The 11,148-nt window shown below is 38.6% G+C and overlaps 2 protein-coding genes and 1 non-coding gene across 3 annotated transcripts in view; 2 read left to right on the forward strand and 1 right to left on the reverse strand.

Annotated features, from left to right (window-relative positions):
• Window positions 1-337: 337 nt before the first annotated feature.
• Window positions 338-778, forward strand: LOC148715017 (uncharacterized). The gene has a single exon (XM_088712654.1). The coding sequence runs from the start codon at window positions 338-340 to the stop codon at window positions 776-778; it is 441 nt and encodes a 146-aa protein (XP_088568780.1).
• A 1,920-nt stretch (window positions 779-2,698) lies between these two features.
• Window positions 2,699-2,771, forward strand: TRNAF-GAA (transfer RNA phenylalanine (anticodon GAA)). The gene has a single exon. It is a non-coding gene; the product is annotated as a tRNA-Phe (tRNA).
• A 4,450-nt stretch (window positions 2,772-7,221) lies between these two features.
• Window positions 7,222-11,148, reverse strand: part of LOC103720791 (plastid division protein PDV2-like) — a 6,665-nt gene continuing 2,738 nt past the window's right edge. Inside the window, exon 2 of the mRNA XM_008810683.5 lies at window positions 7,222-7,913. Coding sequence (XP_008808905.3) covers window positions 7,287-7,913 — 627 coding nt within the window. The 3' untranslated portion in view covers window positions 7,222-7,286. The remainder of the gene's footprint in view (window positions 7,914-11,148) is intronic.

Consider the following 11,148-nt stretch of genomic DNA (forward strand, 5'->3'; position numbering starts at 1 on the left):
AGGTAAAACTTAAAATTTAACAATGGATAGTTAGGTCTCGTTTAGTTAGGTTCCATATAGTTGAATAAGGAAAGGTAGATTTTTTTGATTTTACTGTTGGTCAACTATAGAAGTTGATTAATATCAGTATTTTGATAGGTGACAATGGGCAATGGAGAGAAAGAAGTGTCGGAAAATTTTAGGAATAGAGAAGCAAGAGTGACTACGAAAGTAGGTGGTTGAGCAAGCTCCTAACACGGCAGTCACTCAGGCAGACATTGCTGGAGTGTGCCAGATGGTAACTCGGCTCTTTCAGCAGCAACAATAGATGCAGGCGGCTTTCCGACCTGCAACACCTATGGAGTCTTATTATGAGAGATTCAAGAGGCTCAACCCACCCATGTTTGATGGTGGACCTAATTCCCTAGCCGTAGAGACCTGGATTAGGGAGATGGAGAAGATGTTCGATGCACTGCAGTATCCCAAGAGTGTGAAGGTCAGGTTGGCTATTCCAATGTTGAGAGGAAATGCAAAGTTTTGGTGGATAGCCATAAAAGCTGCAAATGAGAATGAAGATGATAAATTGACATGGGATGAGTTCAAGAGAATATTTTATGATCAATATTTTCCTAAGTCAGTAAAATTAGCAAAAGAGAACGAGTTCTTGTCTTTGAGGCAGACAGATGATATGATGGCACTAGAGTATGCAAATAAATTCAATGAGTTAGGTCAATTCTATCACCAGCTCATGGAGGTTAAAAGAAGCAAAGCAAATAGATTTGAACAGGGTCTGAGATAAGAGATTCAATCTTGTATGTCATCTCACCTCTTCAGTAGCTAAAAAGATGTGTTGGAAAGAGCTCCAAAGGTCGAAGCAGAATGGAAAAGATTAGAGAAGGAAAGGGGTGACAAGAAGAGACCCAAAGTGACAGAAAATCAGAATAGCGAATCGAGGAACTCTGGAGGCAATCCAAACAAGAAGAAGAAATTTGAAGTCTGTGACTACTGTGGCAAGTTTCATGCTGGGCCTTGTCTGAAGAAGATACTGTGGCAATCCAAAGTGACTCCAGCTTGGAGCTACAAAACAGTTTGAGAGAGGGAGGAAGAGGGAGACGCCAAGAGTCACACGGAGCAGCTCCCTTCTCCCCGTTAAGAGGAAAGGCCATTATTGGTCACCAAAAGCGGAGAGCAGCACCCTTCTCCCCATGGAACTGCGCTATACTTACAGTGTTCAAGAGGAGTTCGGGAGGGATACCGGAGTGGGGAGGCCATCTTTTTCTCATGTTTTGAATGTGAAGTTGGAGAGCACTCCATCACCAAGGAACGGGGAAGCCTTTAAATTCATCACCTCTATAAATTCATCCACTACTCCTCCCACTGGTATCGCGTCAAAGCCTTACCTTACTCCTCCCCTTCTGTCCATCAAGAGCTCGAGAATTTGCAGAAAAGAAAGCAAAGATGGGCCCCTTCATTTATTGGTCTTGCAATTCGCCCCAGCTTTCATCTTTTACGTGTTTTCTGGTGGAGTTAAATCTTCCAATAATTTTGTGTACTGGATAAGCAAGAGAATCTGTTGCAGGTGATGTTGCCCATCGACTAAAACAGCAGCAGCGGCATCTCTTTGTTTTTGCCTCCATTGCGTAATCCTGCATTGGCTCCATCTCTCTCTTCGCTCATCCAAATCCTAGTGTTTCTTTACATTGCCCTGTTTTGGTTATGTCCAATCTCTTTTTTGGATCTTTTTGGGATTAGATTTGGCCTTCCCATTTCTTCTTGGGATAAGATCACCATTGTAGTTTGCCATTGTAGCTGGCTAAATTTCCAAACCTCGGCAAAACAAAGTTTTTTGGAAGCCCATTATATTTGTTGATTTGTGGATCATTATAGAGCTGATCACGGGCCTTCTGGCCCGCCCAGCCCGCTCAGCCCAGCCCATGGGTCGGGCCTGGGCAAGAAAAGCGTCCCGACCAAAAAAATCGGGCCGGGCTTGGTCGGGCCATTCTGGCCCATTTTCAGATTCCAAACAAAGAAAAAATCGGGCCTATCGGATCGGGCCAGGCTAGATGGGCCTAGAACCAGATTTATAAAGTCAGGTCGGGCCGGGCCTGGACATAGCCATCGGGCCTAATTTCTGCTGTAGAGTCCGGCCCGGCCCGAGTTTTGATCTGCTCTAGATCATTACTCTCCATTATAGAAGATCACCAGTAATACGATTGGCATGTGGAATAAAGTGGGTTGTGGTGGGCCCAAGACTTATAAGAGGACCATCCCCACTAAGTAGAATGAGCTCCACTGCAGGATCACTCTTTTTTTTTTACTATTTTTACTATTATTATTATTATTATTTAAAGACGGATGCCTCACGGTACTCAAGTACGGACATATTTAATAATAATCTAAAAATAAAATATTGTGGAAAGCTGTGAGCAACTTTTTTTTCTCCATTTAGAGAATACTATCTGAGTGACTAGGCACGTAACGAGATGATCACAATGATTTCATGTTACATATTCTGGTTCTCTTCTGCTTCTGTCATTAGTGCAGCCATTATTGTGGAATTCCTGCTGTTTAAATTTTAGGTTCGGACGCACAAGCTTGGGCTTGGGATGGAGTAGCTACTGGGGAAGAATCATGCCATATTGCCCGGACCTGTCCCAATTATTCCACTTTTAGCATATGTATATATTATTTATAATTGCTCAGTAAAAAGTTTGCATCTGCGGGGATAGCTCAGTTGGGAGAGCGTCAGACTGAAGATCTGAAGGTCGCGTGTTCGATCCACGCTCACCGCATAAAGTTTTATATTTACATTATAATCCAATTACTTTTTAATTAAACTATAGTACAAATTTCATGAAAATTATTTTTTTCCTTTTCTCAATTGGGCCTTCAAAAATAATATTTCGTTGCAACCATAACAGTTCCACACTCTCCATAAAAATAATAAAGTATAATTTTTTATTAAATAAGTTATACACTTTATAAATATAATATAATTTATTTTTTATTGCTCTCATATAAAAATTATTTTTTCCTTGTCCCAATTAGATAAATGATTATTTTTTTCTTGTCTCATCTAGATAAATGTTGTTGATTGTTGAACTTGAAAAATTATAATTCATTGCAACTACAATAGTTTCTAAAATGTATGCTTTTATACCAAGGATTTCAGGGTCAGGTTTCCATCATTATAAATCTATTCATACTTTGTAGGCTTTCAGATGGCTGTTGGTGAAGAGTTTCTGTGGCGAGAAAAGATATCATCTGTTAACGATCAGTGCCGTGTTTACCTAAAGATGTGGAAGTTGTTTGGCAGAGTTTTTGCCGGTGTTTTTTTTTTTTTTTTTGTTACAACGGCAGTTCACACCCTATGGATGTGGATATGGCCAACAAAATCAGAAAACAATAAAACAGATAAAGAACCCGGCACTCTGGCATGTTCCAGCCAAACGAAGCCTCCGGAGTGGTGGGCCGTATAGGAAGCAACTCAATCCATTGCACCATTCGCTTTCCGATAGTTGTGTGTGGCCTGAAAGGTGCCACACTCCTGCTGTAGTCTGCGAATATCGAGGAGCAACGGCCTAACCTCGCTAGTACGATCCCGACTCCAGATCCAATTGATCACCGTGGCTGAGTCGCCCTCAAGAATGAGCCGATCCACACCCAGTGTCCGGCAAAGGAGATGTCCTCCCAAGCGGCTCTGAGCTCAACATACATTACCGATAATTCGAAAATCCGCTGACCGCTGCCATGTTTGGTACCAATCCTGGGTGTACTGAGCCGTGTTAATTAGCATGTGATCGGTAGTATCTCTTCCAATGTAGCTTCGTTACTTTTAATTAGCTCATGAATAATTGCTAAATCTAGCCCAACTAATTGCACATTGCAATGTACCAAACCGGGAATTAGTGGAGCCCAGCTTCTTCAAGGTTGTCTCCCTCACAGTAACTTCACCAGCTTCCCGCAGTTAACGCTGCTGATTCACTGCACCCAAAATGTAATCAGAAACACCAGAATTTAGGGAAGATGGGAGAGGATACAGATCTTGTGGAAGAGCTAAAAGCCTAAAACAGAATGGATTTTGTTGTTCTTGCGAGCAATAATTGACCCCCATAAGAATTGTCGTCTCAGTACCATTACATTGTAGTGTCGGTAGGTAGTATGATATGAAATAGCTTAATATATCGAATATTGATATGGTACAAAATTGCGTACGGATTCGGTATCAGTATGGTACATTCGATATGGCACGATACTAACTATATGGCGAATCTTAAGCCCTCATGTTAGATAGCCTACATACGGAATTGACAGCTCAGAAAGCCTAATAGTTGGCAAAAGAAAGCAAATAGGTAAAAATTTTCGTCATCGTTGTTTTTTTTTATTTTTCAATATTTACCACACTTATATTAGCTTTTTGGTTAAGATCAGGGGCATTTTTTTAATATTACTAAAACTCTATAAAAATTTTTGAAATACAGAAAATGGATATGCATCTTTTAATATTATGGACTTAATATATATCAACATATTGAATCAACCCTGTGGACCATATATTATCTTCAGAATGCCTATTAACCTTCTTTGTTTTCTACAACTTTGTTGGATATTCTTTAGAGATTTAATTCAAGATTTTTTTCATATGAAACATGAGACAATCCAAAAACTTATTAAAATATAATGAAATTTTTCTCTCTTTCTTAAGAGTTGAGCTCCACCGAGCTGGTTAAGGACTCATCCTGAGATTACTTCGTGACGCATGCGTTGCGCTTCCCTGCGCCAATAAATTGTGCTCTGATAGCACTAAAAATCGTGCTCCTTATGCCACTCACACTAGAGAGAATACGCCAAACGACCTCGTTTGTAATGGATTACACTGCCTCCGCTTCAGGAGGTTGTAGGCCAACCTTCCATGCCAACTTCCTACAAGTGGTTGGTTTTTGAGTTTTTTTTTTTTTTTTTTTTCCAACTTAAAACCTAAAAGCGAACAGGGATGAAAATGGGCCGGACCATGCACCTGTACCCAAGCAATGTAGAACTAGGCTCTTGGGCTGGCCCAATTCCATCACTAAAATCGGTTACGTAATGGACCCCACCCCATTGGTCCCCAACATGACCCAACTCTAATAGGGTAGGTTTTATCTGATTTGCAGCGGATCCGATGTGGATATAGCCATATAGGTAATGGTAAAACCTGCCCGAACCCAATCTGGATATATAATTCTTCACAAATTCTTTCTTCTAGGTTGAAAAAAAATTTTTTTTGTAGTTTTACTTGAATCGATCGATCTAACCTACCCCATCTAACTCTATCTATCCCGTCCGTTCCTAAACTCTACCTGTTACACCCTGCTCCGAGGCAAGTACTGGGCGGGTAATAGCCTACTTGACCCAGTGAAAAGTTGGCATGGTGCACCGGCTCAACACATAGAGAGCTCCTTGGGCCAGTGATCTTGGGGTTGCAACTCGGGATTCAAACCAAACTCCTTGTGTTGAACAAAAGAAATCCCCTACCACAACCCCTCCCGTCAGGAGACGTGTTAGGGGGAACTTTTGGTATGATGGAATGTCTGGCCCCCGGTGTTACTCTTTCTTAGTGGCCCTCACGATTTCAATGCAAGACAGCTCATAAGAAAGCATATTGAGATTTTTTTATAAGCAATATTTGTTTTTGATTTACTAATTTTTACCTCTTTCAGAAAAAAAATAATATAAAAAATAAATTTACTGTATAAAAAAGTATTTTATATGTCATAGATCATGGTCAATTGTGCTTTGCTGATTTTCATTTTATGAGATTTTTCCTAATTGTTGCTACGAAGCATTGGGAGCCATGCACTCTCATAAGCATTTCAGCCAGACTTAATTTTTATATCCCAATGTTGTACTATGTTAGAGACCATCCAAACGCACTCTCCTTAATTTCTAGATATTTTTACTGCCATACATCATAACCAATAGTATAAATGTTAATTTGAATGCTCTATTATTAATTTGGAGTTGAAAAGAGTAGGCACACAGGACGAAAAAAAACATTGAAGTGGTTGAGAAAATAATAAAATCAATAATAGTAAGTAAATATTAATATAATTATTAATTCCTTATCATTCCCATTTTCATCATTCCAAACCTTTGTCTTCTGTTAGGAACTTATGGCGTGATTTTACTGAGTCCAGTTTTATTTTTGTTGAGTTCAATGCCAACTAGGCCAAAGCTGAATAATTGGCGCTTTCCAAAATTTTTTTAATTATTATTTTTTAAGGACCAGGAGGGTCCAATTTCCCCGGGCTTCCAAGCTTAGGCCCCCAATTAAAATGACCCCTCATGAAACCAGAGCTTTGCTCATTGGCATCACGGGCAATACCCAAAGTCTAACCTCATTCTCATGCCTAAATGGCAAAAGAAGATATCATCCGAACTAAAGTTCGACCGTAGATTGCCACATATACTTTCCCATCACAAAATACACATGCTAACAACATACCTTATTCGCGTTAACCATTGTTCGTTATCATATTTGCTATCAGATTAGTAGTTCATACATCCTTCCATTTCATTAGATTACTTCAACAAAAAAATATAATAAAATCAAAAGCCATGCAATTTCAGATTATTTGAATTTTCAATTATTGACCTTAATATGGTGTTTGCAGCGCCGCCTTATATTGAAGCGATTCATACTCAATGTACAATCTCTAGGAGTCCAACAAATTCAGATCCAAAATGCCACAGCCAGCATACGAATTTCATCACACCGATAAAAATTTCAAGAGACAAGTCCACCAGTTCTTAGATCTATGTTACAGGTCAATCTAAAAAGAGTAGGCAACAAGAAAACAAATAAACAAGCATATCTATCTACCTTCATCGAGTAGCACCACTATTTTTCGTATGTAGTGAGAAATTATATCCTACATAGCACACATATAGCCTCGCACACTGCCAATCATAGTCACCCGTTTCTGTTGATCCCATTCATCAAGCGCTCATCTCAATGCGTCACCACAGGAATGAACAGGCGTGATTGGCGGCGTGCATAACTACGTGGTGCACCCGTGTAAGATATAATTTCTTCAGATTACCATAGAGTTATCTAAATTTGCAATGCTACTAAAGACCCGGGGAAGTTCACAATCCAGCATACATAATCACAGTAGAGCCCTCCGGGCCTCGTAACAACCAGATAAAGGCCAAGCGAAAAGTAAAAAGTTCTGCTTGCCAAGAAGATCAACTAAAGAGGCATAAGATAACAAAATGAACTTCTATCTACTGATCCAGAGAATTTACAAGTGGGGTATGCAACACTCTCATCCAAATCCATAACTTATTTTTGGAGCAGTAACATCTAACTCAAATGGCATTTCAACTCGCTCTTTAACAAGACAACGCGGCTTCCCGTCCTCAATCACAAGAACTTTCCCAGGTGGGCACTGAAGGGAACTCTGTCTTTCCTCGCATGCCGGCTTGATAAACAACTCCCGGACCTTGAACAGAATGTCTCCTTTTCTAGGCATTGGCTTGTAACCAGCTAATCTTAGAATAGATATGACACTAGCAAACGTTATCAATGATTTAGCTACCAATCCAAAGAGATATGTTATTCCTCTTGGTGAGTTTCGGTTCCCCTGGTGCGAGCTCTGGTTCTTTTCTGATTCAACCATGCTTTGCTTCTGAGATTGCTTGTACTTACTAGTGAAGTCTGAAGAAGGATAGAGATCATCCAGAACAAATAAGTCAGGCAGGTGACTTGGGTATGGAGGGAGGACGAGTCCGTCATCATGCTCAACAGTTTCACCAGCAAAGGCCGCCGCTTCATGAATCACTTCCAAGTCCTCCCCTTTATACTCCTTAAGTTTGCTAAGTAATACCATTCGGCTGTGATCAATCTGGGCTAGAGTTGCTTCTGTTTCATATCTTTGTTGCTGTTGCAGAGCCTGTGCACAGAGGGGAAAAAGAAATCCGATTCTAAACTAGATGTGAAGGGAATGTTGTTTTATTTTTCAGTTTCCAAGGGTATGCATGCTGTATTTTAAGTCATTAGAGACCATCACAAACAAATTTGGACTGACGGTTTCAAGGGAGGCTCGTGTTAGAAGAAGCTTGCATTAGAATCAAGAAAGTCTTCCCCAGTGCCGGAGCCCCTTAGTGTGCAAAATGGATGATACAATGAGTTATAAGTAGGATATTGAGACAGGACATACGTGATATGCTAATTCAGTATACATTCAGCATTTAGAAAGGGAACAACATGCTGCAAAACCACCAAACATAAACATAAACATATTGTAGTTAAAAAGATCAAAATAGCAAATGGCATAATCATGCAGTCATGCTCTAAGAAACTATTCAAGAATCCCTAAATGCCTAATGAACGGACCACAAAAGATGAACATAAGTATTAAAAAATTGTTACATACATCAAGCAATGATGCTCACTCAAGTGAGGCATCTTCCTATGCAAACAAAACATATCTTAAAAAGTTGACATCAGGGGCATACTTCTATGTTAGGGTGGATAATATTAGCAAATAATTCCAATGCCTTCAACAAAGCCATATAATTGATCGTCTCATGAATATAATGTGATGAGCCGAAAATTATCCCATGAGAAAGGAAGCTGACCTCAAAGATTGAGAGGTCATCATAACTGGAAGGATAAGACTTGAAGCAAGGATAAATAAAATTTTATCTAGACAAAGGGCCTTTTGTGCTCCACATTTTTTAGTTGGTTACCTTTCTAATATGTAAAAAAGTTTGTCAAGCAGAAGTCATTTCAATATTTCATGAAGTGACTGTAACTTCCAAAATTCTTGAACAACTACTTGAGCATACTATAATAGCAAACAAAAGAGATGGTAGGTAATACATTTGACCCGTAATCTGCATGACGCCAAGTTTGATCAAAATGAACAACTTCTGCAATTAAATAGGTGCATATTATATTCAGGTACAACAAAAAGCATGGCATTATAACCTGATTTGGCCTAACATATGAAGTTCAATCCATTCCTCCAATTGCCAAAATATCCACGGAAGAGTCATGGATTGCTATATGTGAATTCGTGGATTAGCATAATCTTATTTTTTTCATGCCATTGAGGTTTGATAAGCCAGATTAGTTCACAGTCCATGCATAAAACATGTTACACTTTATTTTCTTCCGAGGGAAATGATAACTTGGAATAAGCCTGAGCAATTGCAGAAAACTATTCTTCATCTATAGACGAATTTGATAATTTAAAGTTCATTGTGACAAGGATAAGTTCCTAACCAAGAAATAAATTTAGACTTAAGAAATGCTAGAAACATAATATCAAAGAATTTATAGTTGAAGAAGCAAAAACAGAAGCAGGTTTACGTGCAGCACCAAGAAAACTGCAAGCTTGACGAAAGGAGATAGAAACACTGATAAGCATTATGAAATACTTTAAAGCTGATAAACCACAATATCTAATTGGCCGTATACAGACAATTACTAGATAGATTTAATGGGAGGAATATGGAAACGAAGTAACCAAATATGACAAAGATTAGAAGCACTGGGAAGCAGGAGACTCGATCAGTTTGCAAAGCAGCAGTATCATCCACTAACCTCCAACTAACAGAGGATTACAATTGTGAAAGTGATCTATACAAACTCTTCTCAAAGAAACAAAAAAAGTAAGTCTCCATTGTCTTTACTAATGCTAAAGAATGGCATTCTTTAGGTGTGATGCAAGCCACAGAGTTCTAAAGTCTGATGGAACAAAGAAAAACAATTTTACTCATACTTTTGGAATTTCGGGCCTTCTGGTCATAAACAAGTCCTTGAAGTTCTTGTATCAATGAGGAGTTAGAATTCTTTTCCTTTTAACCTAAAAATGAACACGGGAGGCCTGATAGCATTAGAAGGGGACTCCCATATTCCTCTAAGTTTGGAAGAGGAAGTTTTCTCATGTAGGTTCAACCAATGCCTTTATTTGTTTTATTTTAAAGTGGTGGGTATCGATGACCTTGAGTGGCTGCTAAGAAATTTAATGAAATGCAGCTCCCACTAATACAGTAATATTTACATTTCATCAGCCGTTTCTAACATTTTACGAACCCTATTATAGAAGGCAGGGAAGGAAGATTAAAAAAAATAAAGTGGACACGAGGATTATTTTGGAGCCTATTAGTATGATTCAGCAGGACTGCTCTATGATAGTTGTGACTATCTTAAAAATTTTCTGTTTTTAACCTTTACTAATTGTAACTATCTGCTAGCATGGTATCTCATTTATCCCTTTTTGATGTACTCTACTCTCAACTTTTTTGCTTTATGGTTTCAAAGAAGATTTATAAATTATGAACATACTTAGTTTTGTCATATAGATGACACATAGGTCTAGTACTCCGGACATATAAATTCTTCATCTTTATTTCAAAGCAATTCTTTTTATTTGCTTTTCCATTGTTGTCATCCAGCAATTATTATGCTTCAGATTTTGGGTCTTAACAGTTGGATCTCTTTATTTTCTTTCCTTATCAAAATTCTAAACTTACAAACCAGCTCAGATATATTAGGCCAATATTCTGTACTTTACCCAACTTTAAATAGCTTTAAGAAATTAAAATGTTAATCTGTCAGAGATTGTACCAAGTGCAAAGTCAGTATCAGACCTAATTCTATCTCCATCATGACCAAACTAAATGTCTAGATCTTCATTTGCAGAATTGAGGACAGACAAGTGATCAACAAGGTGACTATTGATTTGGTAATTTTACAGCACCACTGAATAAGCATGTTAGGAAGTCATGTGTTGTCAAGCTACCAACAAACATTGAAGGTACATGAAGTGCGGCGACATCATGCTACTCGGTAATAAGAGTTGAAAAAAGAAGCATCAAATGCAATGGTACATGAATAAGAGTTGTGATATATGAACATTAGACACAACAATTGGTCTGTCCCAATTCTGCCCCTCCCAGGAGCCCATACTGCAGGGACCATAACTGGATAATGGCCCTTTTACAAAGCAATTGGACACCATTTCAGTAAGTATAACATAAAGCAGTTTATATCACCTGGAAAAACCTAACCCTAGGAAAAAGCCCATACATGCAAAAGTTGATAATTCAACATTGATGAAATAGTTTTGAGATAATATTAATCAGTAACATATGGGGCAGAAAGACAGTTTCAATGAG

Source organism: Phoenix dactylifera, chromosome 1 (assembly GCF_051530095.1).
Source record: "Phoenix dactylifera cultivar Ajwa chromosome 1, Ajwa_hap1_PhDact_Kaust_v1.1, whole genome shotgun sequence".
Taxonomy (NCBI): Eukaryota; Viridiplantae; Streptophyta; class Magnoliopsida; order Arecales; family Arecaceae; genus Phoenix; species Phoenix dactylifera.

Coding starts and splice junctions, on each gene's coding strand:
- LOC148715017 (XM_088712654.1), top strand. CDS start 338: ATGGAGTCTTATTATGAGAGATTCAAGAGGCTCAACCCACCCATGTTT.